General features: G+C 50.8%; 1 protein-coding gene across 3 annotated transcripts in view; it reads left to right on the top strand.

Annotated features, from left to right (window-relative positions):
• The window catches only part of XDH (xanthine dehydrogenase), a 64,081-nt gene that overhangs the window by 10,562 nt on the left and 39,665 nt on the right, over nt 1-13,854 (top strand). The window contains exons 2-10 of one of the 3 annotated variants that reach the window (XM_087436956.1): nt 1,194-1,285; nt 3,073-3,199; nt 4,123-4,184; nt 7,406-7,474; nt 7,785-7,874; nt 9,011-9,152; nt 11,280-11,372; nt 11,986-12,137; nt 13,354-13,447. In XM_087436956.1, coding sequence (XP_087293082.1) covers nt 3,130-3,199; nt 4,123-4,184; nt 7,406-7,474; nt 7,785-7,874; nt 9,011-9,152; nt 11,280-11,372; nt 11,986-12,137; nt 13,354-13,447 — 772 coding nt within the window. In that variant the 5' untranslated portion in view covers nt 1,194-1,285; nt 3,073-3,129. The remainder of the gene's footprint in view (nt 1-1,193; nt 1,286-3,072; nt 3,200-4,122; nt 4,185-7,405; nt 7,475-7,784; nt 7,875-9,010; nt 9,153-11,279; nt 11,373-11,985; nt 12,138-13,353; nt 13,448-13,854) is intronic. The other 2 variants (XM_087436955.1, XM_087436953.1) reach the window with 2 other exon arrangements.

Here is a 13,854-nt window from a genome sequence, read left to right as displayed (position 1 = left end):
CCAAGGCTGCGCACTTGGTTTGTGTCCCGGGCTGAATGTCACTGCCGGCCCCCTCCACATCTCCTCAGGGGCTTTGAGGCAGAGAGAGGAGGCGCCCAAGCCTGAAGCTCCCTCCTGTGGTGGGGGTGGATGTAACACCGCATGGCCCTGAGAGAACCAAGAGGTCAGCTGGCTCTGGTGGCCAGGGCAGTCCAGCTGCGCCAGAACTGGAGGGAGGAGAGGCAGGGGAACGTCCTCCCCTTGCTTCCTAGATTCAAGATTCCAGATGCTCTGTGCCCCTTGATAGAAAGCACACCTACTCCCTGCTCCCTCGAATGGTAATTCCATTGCACCTGTTGCCTCCCACCGCAGATAATACAAATGTGGACTCCACCCTCACTAAATTGGAGGTTAGCAAGGGCTGAGCGAGAGCATAGAGACATACAAGTGTGTGACCACAGCTATCTCCCTGGTGGTGTCAGGGCACTTGGTAACGGATTGAAATCAGGGATGCTTCTGGGAAGAATGGGCAGTCACCTGGGAGGTTTTGTGGCCAGAATCAGGAGGCTCTTAGGCAAAGTGGAATGGAGCACAATGGGAGCAGAGAACTCTGGGAAGGAAAGGCCAGTGTTCCCAGTGCTGGGAAAACCGAGGCAGGGGGTCTTTGGGAGATTCCAATCACAGAAGGTGCCAAGGCTAGGCCTAGGTCTTAACCCTCCCTTGACCATTCGAGGAGACGGCATGTTCAGATCACACCTTCCTTGGACACCTTACATGAATCTTGGAGCCAGGGCCTCCAATTGAGCAAGATGACTATAGTGCTTGGGAGAAGCATCTTAGACCATCGTGGGAGGTCAGAGCAGAGGGGCTGGTATTGCTTCACCTCTACAGCTTCGTTTCTTAGTCAGGAAAAGGGAAAATTACTAAACTTGCCCAATCTACGGGAGATATGAGAAGGTGAATTAGGGCTTGTAATTTTCTTTGAGGCAAATAGATGAAAGAAAGAATGAACAGTTTAAACACTGGGATCATATCCATATAATCAGGCTAAATCATCCCTTCCCAATGGTACAGATTCTTATTCTTGATGCACTTATTTTGGCTCCAAATAAACTATAAAGCAAAATTCCACCTCTCCTTGTCCATGTATTTTTTTCTCTCAATTGCTGTGACACTGTGCTTTCCCCATTTTCCTCCTATCTCCATATTCACAGCCTGTGCTGGCTCCTCGTCTGCTCAGCCCTTAATTGCTACAGTGCCCTCTGGCCTGGGCCCCTGCCCTGCTCCATCTTGACTCTCCTGCTCGGTGAGTTTAATACCATCTACATGCAAATGGCACTCACATTTGTATCTTCAGCTTTGCCTTCTCCTCAGAGGTTATATTCATTATTTCCAACTGCTTACTTGACATACTATATGGATGTCTAATCTTAAACATCACAAAACCCTATTTTTCCCCTAACTTTCTTCCTCAGTCTTCCTCCCTCTGAGTCAATGGCAAAAGCATCCACCCAATTGCTCAAGACAAGAATCTAGGAGTCACCTATGATTCTTTCTTTCGTACACCACACCCACTCAATCCAGTAGTGTCTACTCTACCTCCAAAACGTGCCATGAAACCTTCATTTTCCCTCTATTTCCCCTATTGCTGCTTGAGTGGGGCCACCACCCACTCCTGCCCTGACCACTATAGTGTCCTGGTCTCCTGTTTCTACTCTTGCTCCCTACAACCCTGTCCCACCCAACAGCTAGAGTGACTCTTTAAAAACACAAATTAGATCATACCATGTCCTGCTGAAAATCCCCTAATGGCTGCCCGTCACACCCAGAATACAATCCAGATCCCTACCCTGGCGTATGAAGAGCTGCATGATCTGGCTGCTGCCTGTTCCCCCAGCCCAATTCTCTTGTCCCAGCGGGTTACACCCACGCTGGCGTTTCAGCAACTCCAGCACACCAGGCTTTTGTATTTGCTGTACTCAACGTCTTTGCCTCTGCTGTTTCTTCTGCCTGGAATACACTTGTCCCTGATCCAAATCATGTTATTAAATTTAACTTAAAGGTCACCTTTCCAGAGTGTCTATTTCTGACCACTCCAAGCAGCCACTAGTCACTCTGGGTCATGTCATCTGGTACTAATTCTCTACATAGCACTTTCACATGGCGTTTTCTTGTTTGTTTTTGTCAGTATCGCCCCTACTAGGACATGAGCTTCGTGAGACCAGGGACCTGTCTCTCTTCACTGCTCTGTGCCCACGGCCTCTACATGCCTGGCACATAACAGGTTCTCAGTAAATATTCATAAAATGAATGACTATACATACTAGGCACTGGGGATACAATAGTCTAGCAATTTCACCTAACATAAGTACCAAGAGAGACTCTCAAAAGGCAGAAAAAAAAAATGAACATGGAGAATCTCCTTGTGATAAAATCTTGCAGGTTTGAATGCCAATTCTGTGACAGTCAATGCATATAGCAAATTCTCTATGACACACTTCCCAATTCTTATGTCCCCAGTGGACGTCAAGGGCTTCCTTCACTTAAGTATTCAATGGTACTCTGTTTGGAATAAAATGTATTCAGGTGGTTGTTAATATATGCTGATTGGGTTGGATTGTGGGATAGTGTAGTTACAAGAGCAGGACACAGGTCTTCCACTTGGACAACTCTCTTAAATCTCTGGGGCTGCTCCCTCCTCTGCTCAAGGATGGGCGAGCAGCTCCTTCTGGCTGTAGTCATTGCTATTCCTTGAAGGAGCTTTGCTACTAATAACTGACACTGGTTGACCATAACTACATGCCAGGTGTAATGTCAGGAGTTTTATGTGAATTATCTCGTTGAATCCTCGCCACAGCTCTAGAGGTAAATATTAGGACGGTCCTCATCATACAGACAAGGAACCTATGGCTCAGAGAGGCTTGGTAACCCGGCCAAGGTCACCGTTGCTGAGGGGTGGCACCAGGATTTGACTTGGTGGAGTGACTGCTACTCCACACTGTCTGTCAACATGGGCTGACTGCAGTTCAGCCATGTAGGGAGCCCAGGAGGGGTTTTGCCAACACAAGTGTCCATGTCATCTGTCCCTTTTAGGAGAGAATTGCCAAAAGCCACGGGTCCCAGTGCGGGTTCTGCACCCCCGGCATCGTCATGAGCATGTACACACTGCTCCGGAACCAGCCCGAGCCCACCATCGAGGAGATCGAGGATGCCTTCCAAGGTACGAGCCTCGAGGCACAGCCGGGGAGGTGGGATGGCAAAGGGGGCTCTGCAGAGGTCAGGGCAGGGGGAGTGGATGCCGGGAGAGGGCTAGGAATTCGAGGCGCTGCCCCCTGGAGGAAAGGCTCAGGCCACCCCAACGTGGCGGCTATGATCTACTGGAAGGTTGGCCCTCTCTTGGAACACTTGGGTGGTTTGTAGACCTCCTGGGGTCTCCTGCTTTAGTGTTTGTCTTCCTGAGGTGTCTTCCTACCGTCCACCCACACTGAGATGTGGTGGCAGTGGGTGCCTGGCATGGGAGGAGACCATTTGGAAAACTCCACAGAAGCTAGTGACATGGCTTCCTTCCCTCTCAGCTTTCACCACAACAGGACTCTGCAGGGCAAAGGCCACATATGAGGAAGGTGGCCATGATTCTGACCTTGGGCAGAGACTGGCTCCCCACTTTGCCTTCTGTGAATGGGCCCAGAAGTCTGGACAAGGTGTCTGTTCCTCTGAATTGAGTAGAGAAGGATACCCCTCCATTCACCATTCAACCCATCATTTATTCAATCAGTTATATTGAGTCCTACCATATGTCAGGCACTGTAGAGTGTATAAGGGACACAAGCATGAAAGACACTGTCCTACTCTCAAGCAGTACACATGCTGAAGAGGAAGACGATGTAGTTTGATAAGCTCACTGATAAAGCTATGAGTAGGCACCATGGGAGCTCGTAGGAAGGACACTGATTCTAGGAAGGCTTCCTGGAAGATGTGTTAGATGTGTTTTGAAGTCAGGAACACAAGGAGGAAGAGGGGTATTACAGGCAGAGACAACAGAACGTGCAAAGAGAGTATCTAACCAAGCCGCGAGCAAAGCCACAAAGCCCTCACCTGCCCCGGGGCCTGTGCTGACACTGCGGCTTTGTCTTTGTCCTACAGGGAACCTGTGCCGCTGCACAGGCTACAGACCCATCCTCCAGGGCTTCCGGACCTTCGCCAGGGTAAGTGGGGGCCCCGGGACAGCTGTGGCCCTGCTCCTGTTGCAGCAACACTCAGCAACCGCAGTTGGGAGGGATGCCAAGGGCCTGTGGATTACGGAGAAGAAAGATAAGATGGCCAGCTGGCGGGCCCTCCGGCTGCAGACGCCTGGCATGGACCCTGGACCCTGCTGTTCTTATTCAGGGAGGGGTTCTCATCAACAGCACGGGGACTTCCCTTCCTGGGAAGGCCTGGAAAGCTGGTCCTGGAAGAGGCATGCTGCCCCAGAGCGAACTTCCTCCAGGGCAGTCGGGCTTGGCAGCTTCCCTTGGAGACTGGCATGCTCAGCCACGGCACAGGTGCTGATGGTGGCATTTAATAACAACCCGGCCTGACTCAGCACCCGCGCCCCGCCTCCCTTCCTCTCCCAGCTGCTTTCTGCAGTTGGCACTCTGCTGAGCCTGTGAAGCTGCTAATTAGATCTCCAGACAGTTCGTGAACCCCCGCAGTGTTCATGTAACTCTGAGTGAGAAACCACAGCCGGGTGTGCGAACATTGATTAATCAGACACAGACACACACCTGCCATCTGGCAGGGAGGACAGAGGGCTGGCCTCTCCTTTCTTGGCTTAATCTGCCCAGATTTCACTGATTCCCTGACTGGGTCAAGTTGATCCTGACTGCAATCAACCGTCCCCTCTCCATTTGATTCAGGGTTGAGGGGACAGTGACCGACTCCTGTGCTTTCCACTGACCTTTAGGGTGGGCACATTACAAAAAGGAGTGTTTCATCCAAATAGCTCAGCAGGGGTGGAGATGGAGATGGGCCCATGAGGATGGAAAACCCCACACCCTGAGTGCTGTTGATGATGAGGAACAAGGAGGTGTGGATTTAAATGGAAATGATTGAAAGCTCAGATTCAGACTCTGCAGACCTGGGTTCAAATCCCATTCCATCACTTAATTGATGCATGACTTCGGGCAAATCTCCTCGTTTCTAAAATGGGGATTATAATAATACCTACCTTATAGTGTTTGTGGAAAGTACTTCTTGTAAAGCTCTTAGAACAATGCCTGGCACATCTTAAGTATTAAATAAATGACAACTATAAATTATGATGCTGATACATTTCTTTCATTACTCAATATTTGATCTTCATAAATCACTCAGGCTTCCCTGAGAACCAGGGATTGTTAATCTCACCCATGTATTCATTTCACAGGAGGCTTCTCAAAGAGGTACAGTGTAACCAGTGCTCCTAGTTTCTCAAAAGGGAAGGGCTTTTGAGTGTAGCTGACAATTATGCTCCTTCCCAGGTCGGAGTTTTATTGTCAGTGAGATGGTTCCTGATTCCACTGTAACGCAGCATCCCACTCAGTCCAGCTGGCAGAGCAGAGCAGAGCAGAGCTGAGCGGGGTGCTCTGAGCAGCCAAACTGACTAGTACGCAGGGTGTGCTCAGAACTCATGCACATTGTTCATTGGAGGCCCCCAAGGCCTTCATTCAGAGCCTTTTAACTCTTACTTTACACATGGTTCTAACTAACTTGATTCTCCAGTTTTCATGGCCATAGCACACTCTAGAAAAGGGTAAGGAGGGTCTGCTAGAGGGAGGCACACTGTTCCAGCAAGAAATGACAATGACCATCTAGCAGCAAGGAAGGAAATGGAGGAACCATGAAAATAAGCACAACTCAGCAGTCTTTGAGAAAAGTGGAAATCTCCTGGGGCGAAAAAGCCTTATTCAGCCGCCCCTTAAGGGGAGTGACCCATTGTTGTGCAACACAATAATTTATGTCACGAGCACATAAATGAATTATCATGAAAAAAATCTAAGTAATAATGTGCTGGCACTTTAATTATCTGGAAAATGCATTTCTGTGAAATACATCTTTCCCCACAAGGACCTGGTGAGTGAGACTGATGCCTTACTGTGTACAGGTTCCCCTCTCTTCACTTAGGGCCCCCCACAACACTCCTTCTCCAAGAAGAAAGGGGAGAAGCACTATAGGAAGTCCTCTTTCTTTATTCCTTTTTGTTTAAATATGGAGGAGAAAAGCAAGGTCATGGAAGATCCAAAATAGAGCAGCTCTGAGATCCAATGTCAAAGCCTTGAATGCGGGAGGGGTCTGCACGCAGGGCAGCATGTGCAGGGGATCGAGGCAAAGGAGGGTTTCTCTCCAGAAGCCAAGTCTGACGGTGCTTTTAGGTTCTCCAAGGCCATGACTGTGGCTTCCATGGCCCTCTGAGAGCCTTCTCAGAAATGCTAATGGGTTGTGGCTCATCCTTCTGGAAATGTTAGCATGGAATGTGTTTGCTGTGATTCCTGTGCAGAAGGGCTGCCGCAGCCCCCAATTCCAGGCATTGGTTACCCTGGAAATGTGCCCGGGACTGTGCCTGGGAGTTTTTCCTGATTTTGCCTCTCAGCACAGCTCCACGATTCTGGAGTGTCTCCTGAGGCCCTGAGCTGAGACTCCTGCCTTCTTGGAGCAGATCAGTCAGATGAACACACCCCTTCCCCACCCTCAATGCCTCAGTTCTGGGAGGCGGCACTCTGAGCTCTACTCTGTGTTCTGCCATTGGCACTCGAAGAGGTCCTGAGCAAGTCCTTTCCCCGTAGGTGAGGGGTCATCAGACCTGTACTTTCCTCCAGAACAGGCCCACAGTGAGGAAAGAAGAATGCTTAGCGCTCTGGGAAGAAGTGCCTAATAAGTAGTGGTGAGGCCGTCAGGCACACCTGCTGGACACATCTCTGGACCCAGCGCTGGTCTTGGACATCCTTGGTGGGAGCCCCACAAAGACCCCAGCCTGAGAGGCACCCACCCAGGCGCCATAGAATTTGCCTGATCTAGAAGTAGAGCTCGGGATTCCTGAGAGAACCAATGGGGATATCTCTCAGAGGCTCCCTAAGGAGGCAGCACTGAAGAGAGAAAATGTGTGCAAAGATATGTTTTGCTAAAGTAGGGCCCAGCTTTTATGGAGAAATTTCCTTAAAATTAAATTTCCCTTTTGCTTTCAGGAGAGATCTTATTTGTTTATTCAAGAATTATTTAGTCTACATTAACCAAGCAAGAGAAACTAGTCAAAGCAGAGGCAAGTGGGATAGGGTGGGGGTGTCTGCTATTCCTGTTGATGGTCGCATAGGTACCAGAGCTAGAGTTCAGTGAATATTAATAATCCAGGTTCTTTAACTCCTGTGAAAACTCTTTGCAAATATTTTTGTGTGAATGTTGGTCATCTCTCTAGGTTGGTGGGTGCTGTGGAGGAGATGGGGACAACCCCAAGTGCTGCATGAACCAGAAGAAAGACCACACGGTAAGGGGGTCCTTCTCTCACTGGAAGCCTGGGGGCCAATCTCAGATCAAAGGAGCCTATGGGCACTCTCCACACTCCTGGTGGTGGTGGCTGAAAGAGGAAACGGTTATGCCCAGACTATGAGGTCAGTGAATGTGCACATCATCCCTGGGCCTCTGGCAAGATCTTGTTCCTGCCTTCCAGGAGCTGCCTGCCCCTCCACCAGCCTGCTGGGGGCTGAAAATGAGCTCTCTTGGATGAAGGGCTGGGCCAGTCCTACAGGGCACCTTAAAGGAGGGGATATTGTACCACCCATCTTTCCCTTTTCCAGCAGGTCACTCTCTCGCCATCTTTATTCAACCCAGAGGAGTTCACGCCCCTGGATCCCACCCAGGAGCCCATCTTCCCCCCAGAGCTGCTGGTAGGTGACGCCCCAGGGAGAGGCCCAGCCAGGTCTCTGTGCCTGTTTCGCATCCCTGGGACCTCCGTGTCCTGGTCCTTTAGGTTTCAGCCTGCATTTCCCTTCCTTTCTGTGACACCCAGAGCTCAAATCCCTCTGCCACACATTCCCACAGGCACCCACACTTCCTTCCTTCTCCCACGTGTCACTCTGAGGACAGGGAGTCAAGCTTTCTGGCACATCATGTACAGTAACAGATGCCCCAGAAGTACCTGCTGGCTTCTTAGCTAAGTCTAATGTGTAAGCCCCCCAAGCAACCCATTCTGCTCTCTGTGAGCAGTCCATTTATTTAAAAAACAAACAAACAGAAAAAGAGAGCCTATTCAAAGGGCACGATCCATGGCTTGCAGCTCTGTCTAAGGACACCTCTCACACCCACTTTCTCGCCTTGATGATTCTGCTCCTGCACTCCAACCATGGCGAGGAAAGAATCAAGCCACTCTCAGAGTTTCTCAAATGCAGATTTCTCGGGGGTGTTGAGCACACGAAGACTGCCTTATGAGTTCAACGGGCCAGAGGGAAGGGCTTTGCAGCAGGCAGCTGGAACATCTTTCTCTGGATTGTGAAACCTCCAAAAACTGTCCATTTAATTTGGGGGTTTTCTCTCCCAGCCCTGTGTCACCCCTCATGCACTAGAACCAGCCCCCCGGTGTCACTTCTGACACCTCTTCCTTCACTGCCTCCGTCCCCTCCCATACCGTGTCCTCTGCACGTCCTGGGGACAGTAGGGCAGTGCAAGGAACCTGGGCTTTTGCTCAGGACAGTTCAGGTCACCTTGTGGGGGGTGACCTTCGGCAGGTCCCCTAACCTTGATGCTCAGGTTCTGCCTTCACCTGTAGAAGATGGAGCTGACGATGCTTTCTTCACGGGGGTCTCCTAAAGACCAAGAGGGAGAACGTATGTAAGAGCTGTAGTGTAACTCCTGCCTCGATACACAGTAGTTCCCCTCACTTCTGTCCTGATGTGTATTTTCATTCTGAATTCAGCATTAAACAAATCAGTAGAAGAGCTGATTGCACTGCAGACTTAAGGCAGTTTATCAGGGGAATGGCAGTGGGAAGGAGGAGACAGTGCAGTAAGAAAACTACATCTTCCAGAGACTGAAAGACGCTCCTCAGAAGCAGCTGCGTTTTGAAGGGGAACGTGTGACCTGGATCCAGGCCTCGACCCTGACGGAGCTGCTGGACCTCAAAGCGCAGCACCCGGAGGCCAAGCTGGTGGTGGGGAACACGGAGATCGGTAAGGGCCCAGGGTTGGCTCGGGGCCACCTGCGCACCTGGGGACCCACTGGGGAAGCTTGATGCTTGAATTCCTGCAAAGACCCCTGGCTTTGGCGTCACACAGACCTGGTCAATCCCTTGCTGGCTGTGTGAAGTCAGAAAAGTTACCTCTTCTCCCCTGCCCTCATTTTCCCATTTCATATATGGGGTAATAATACCTCCTCAAAGGGTTGTTTTGAGTATTAACTGAGATCCTTGCTGACCGTTCTCCATAAAAGTTTACAGAGCAGCAGCTATGTACCAGGTACTCTGGGAGGGGCTGGGGTACCCAGATCAACTGGACACGTCTCCTTCCCAGGCATGTCTCCCAGTTTGAGGAAGGAGGGAGCAATGTAGGTAAGGTGTCTAGGCTGGTACCTGATGGCCGCTACGGGTTCCAAAAATGTCACTTTCTTGCCCCCCCACTTTTCCTGGGGGCATGTGGTAAGGCAAAGAAGAGGAGACATCCAAGTGTGACTGTGTTTGTGTCACCTATGACTGTGGCCACCTCCACTCTTAGGACATGAGGCCCACAACATGCGAACCGGCCACGGAGACTTGAGATGTACAGCTCTCAGTCACGGTGCTTGAAGAGACAGGAGGAGAGGTGCCCAGGTCCCTGCTAATCTCCATCCATTTCTAAACCTGGCTCGGCCCGTTTCCACTGTGCTGGTCCCAAGCCCAGCCAGGACCCAAGGAGCAGACTGTGGCGCAGCCGATGTCTGCCTTAAAGGACCTCTGGTTTGGAGAGACGAGACATGCTTTTAAGCAGCAAGTTCAGCTGGTGGGAGACTCCTGCCTCTGGTTCTGGAAGGAGGCCCTGAGCCCTGGGTTCTGGTTGGACCAGCAGAGCTGGCCCCACCCTTGTGAGTACAGGTGCGATAAAGTCTCCAGCTGCAGTGATGTGACACATTGGGTCGGCAGGGTGGCCTGTGAGCCATGCTTAAGTGGCGTGATCATGATCGCCCAAATAGCCATGGCCTGAGGTAGCGTGAGTTAAGGTGGAAAACGACTGACTAGAAGAATCTTTGAGGTCCTTTGACATATGACATGTTCCTTGCTGTGTCACACAACGTCCCGGACCCAGTTAGATTCCAACAGAAAGGAATTCACAAAAATTTTATAAGCTCCAAGTTAGAACTAATTGCTTAAGTCCACTCCTTCTGCTCCCCCTCCTCCCTTATACACACAGCCCAACAGTGTAACCACCCACAGTCTGGGCAGGGTGTTGGGGGAAGCCGGGCATAGAGAGAAGCTTACCCGGATGGGCCACTTTCGGCCTCCATCTGCATTCTTTGTACTGGGAACTGACATTCCAACTGGGCAGACTCCCCAAACCCTGCAGAAATTCCAAAGAGCACGTGAGAGGGTGGGGAGGATGCTCAGACATTTCTTTTTTAACCTTTCCTTTCCATAGCCCTGTGGGTGGGGCTGGGAGTGGTGCTGGCTAACTGGTCTGAGAAACAGAGCTGTGACTGTTCACAGAAGTTTCTACCTTCGGTAGTTGGGAAGGACAGAAACCAGATCAGGACATGCTGTCCCGCAAAACCATGCACCTTGAGGAACTCAGACACCTGTTCAGACTGGGGGGCAGATTTGAAGTTTTCTCTCAGTCAATTTTCCCTTCTGTCTGAATGTCCGACTTTCGTGTTATTATTCCTGTCATACCCCAACTCTAATAATAGCTCGAGTACCAAAACGTGCCCATTCTTAGCTGTGTAATTTGGGCAAGAAACTTAACCTCCCTGTGCCTCAGTTTCTTCATCTATAAATAGAGAAAATCATAGTATCACATAGGGCTGCTGTGAGGATTAAATGAGTCAAAATGTGTCAAGTGCTTGGAAGGGTTCCTGACCTACTTAATCCTCTGTGTTTTCTAATATTGTTGTTAGACACACACAAACACACCACACCCACACACTCACACACACACACACACACTGATCCCCCATCTTGTCCACTGCCCTCCGAATCTCGAGACGCCCACAGAACACGTCCCGACTGTGAATATGTCGTACATCCTGTGTGCAGTGGTGGAAAAAGTGCCAATGCCTGTCCTGGTGATAAAGGACGAGCCTGTAACTTCAGGCTTCCCATTCCCCTCCAGGCATCGAGATGAAGTTTAAGAACAGGCTGTTTCCTGTGATCGTTTGCCCAGCCTGGATCCCCGAGCTGAATTCAGTGGAGCACAGAGCCGAGGGTAAGGGGAGGTTCACCTGAGCCCACAGAGGGGCTGGGATGCTGGGAACTGGTCACATGGGGTGGGGGGTGCCAGGAAAGCCTCCCTTTGGTCTTGTGGCCCGTGCGGCTCCTGGAGCCGCCCTGCACAGGGAACGGGGCCCACCCCTTCACTGCCTTCCTCCACTGAGCATGCGTGGTAGGATGACAGCCCCAAGGGCTGTGAGATTTTCAGTAGTTGTTCTCAATCCTGGCTACATGTTAGAATCACTCATGGAGGCAGGGCCATGGGGGTGAGGGGGGATTTCTTTGGTGCTTTTTAAAAAAAGCCACTTACTGTCAGGACTTAGCTCTCAGAGATCTGATTTTATTGAGTTGAGAACCACTGATCTATGGAAAAGAGCACTCTGGTTGTGGGATCAAGAGACCTGGGGTTGAGTCCTGGCTCTTTTATTAGCTGTGTGGCATTGGGCAAATCACTTAACTTCTCTGGGCCTCAATGTCTTTATCCATATAACGATGTGAGTCCTGGTTCGGCCTCACTCTGGTAGCTGTAAAGTGTGATAGGAGCTGTGTATGAGAGCGTTTTCCGAGCTGAGAAGGGGATCGCTGTTATTCTGAGCCTGTGTTCCCAGGTATCTCCTTTGGAGCCGCTTGCCCCCTGAGTTGTGTGGAAAAGACCCTGCTCGATGCAGTTGCAGAGCTTCCTGCCCACAGAACAGAGGTGTTCAGAGGCGTCCTGGAGCAGCTGCGTTGGTTTGCTGGGAGGCAGGTCAAGGCTGTGGCGGTGAGTCCCTGTTGAGGGTCCCACAAGGCCCAGGGGACGGGACCTTTCATCACAAGGCTGGGGAGCTAGTCTGCCCTCTGCTGCAGACCCAGTGGGCCTCAAACTTTAATGTTTAGAACCATCTGGGGTGCTTGTTAAAAATGCAGATTCCCAGGCCCCGCCCTCAGAGATTCTGACTTGGTAGGGCTGGATGGAGCCCGCTGGCGCTTCTGATGAAGGCAGACTGCGGACCACTCCAGGAAACACTCGCTCTGGGGCTCAGTCTTGACCCCTGAGGTTGGAGAGATGGTGCCGCCTGCCCATCTCTTCCTGGACTTGGCCGAGGTTGTCAGCAGGTGGATGAGAGAAGTTAGGGAGCAGCCAAATAGGGAGCGGGACTTCCTTTCAGAGTCGGAGGAGAACCAGAGGGAGACCCCTGAGAGGAGGGAGGGGCCCACCTGGTGACTGTTCACAATCAGCCTTCAGACTGACCCCCAAGTTCCCAGTTTGCAAACGGTGTTCACAACCCTGGTGCCATCAGAGGCCCTGCGAGGAGAGCTATCCCTTCTGTTTTATTTTTCACTGTTTTAAATTAAAATAAAAACCCAAATAAAGCGAAATAGCTACTCCCATTTCCTGCACGCCACCCCAAGCACCGGCCACGGCCACTTGTGGATGAGGAAACAGACTCAGAAAGCCCTCTGCGTCCCCAGCACAGCTGGAATCCGCTTCCAGGAAGGATTTGCTTTCGTTGTGCAACTGGTTTTCTTCCTCTTTTCTAACAAGGAGAACATTGTGCTTGATTCTTTGCCAAGTTGCCAGGAAGCTCAGATCCACTTGGAGCAGATTGTTCATCCCTAGGGCTTCCTCCTCATTTTCCTTGATCTTTATCTTATATTTCTATTTTCCTGACTCTCCATGACCTCAGTGATAAACCACCTCGACCTTCTCAGAAAAAGGTTGGCTGAAGTCAAACAAACAAATCTGAAGGCGTTTGCCCTGGTTTGCCGACTGGGGATTGCAGAGCTGGGACCCACGCAGGAGCATTCGGATCTCAAGTTTTGCACGTTGTTCTGAATGTGCAAGTTCTCACGGCGCCAGTCTTGTGTCTACAGGGGCTGGAAGTCCTTGGGGTTTTCCATCCACAGGTGTCACCTCCCACCTTGTGTTCGGGAGCCAGCGGGGTAAGCCAGGCTTTCCTGGCTGGGCTCTCACACGCGGTCTCTGCTTGTCCTAGTCCGTCGGAGGGAACATCATCACCGCCAGCCCCATCTCCGACCTCAACCCCGTGTTCATGGCCAGCGGGGCCAAGCTGACCATCGTGTCTAGAGGTGAGCTGCCTCACGCAGGGGTCGGGAAACAGGGTCGTGGGGAGAAAAGGCTCTCCAGATAGGTCACATTCTGGAGAAACAGAGCCCAAAGTTCAATGACCCAGCTGTCCTGAGGATCCCCAGAAGCTGCAAGGGAGATGGACCCAGGCTGGGGGCCAGGAGAGCTGGGCCATTTCCTTGTCAAGAATTCACAGCAGGCTCTGTCACTGATGCCTCACCCAGTGGTGAGCTGGAGCCAGAATGCGCAGGCTCACCACAGCTGATGGCAGGATTTTCAGGAGCCTGTGGGTGTTTGTTAAATTTGGACGTTATTAAAAATTAAATTATATAAACTCATAAGATAAATTATATTAAAAACAAAGGTAATAAAGACTCAAAATTTACCACTTCCTGATTATTCTACTTCA

Source organism: Ceratotherium simum, chromosome 11 (genome assembly GCF_057802395.1).
Source record: "Ceratotherium simum simum isolate JZ-2026a chromosome 11, ASM5780239v1, whole genome shotgun sequence".
Taxonomy (NCBI): domain Eukaryota; kingdom Metazoa; phylum Chordata; class Mammalia; order Perissodactyla; family Rhinocerotidae; genus Ceratotherium; species Ceratotherium simum.
Note: the sequence above shows the minus strand (reverse complement) of the source record. Positions and strands in the feature narration are given on the sequence as shown.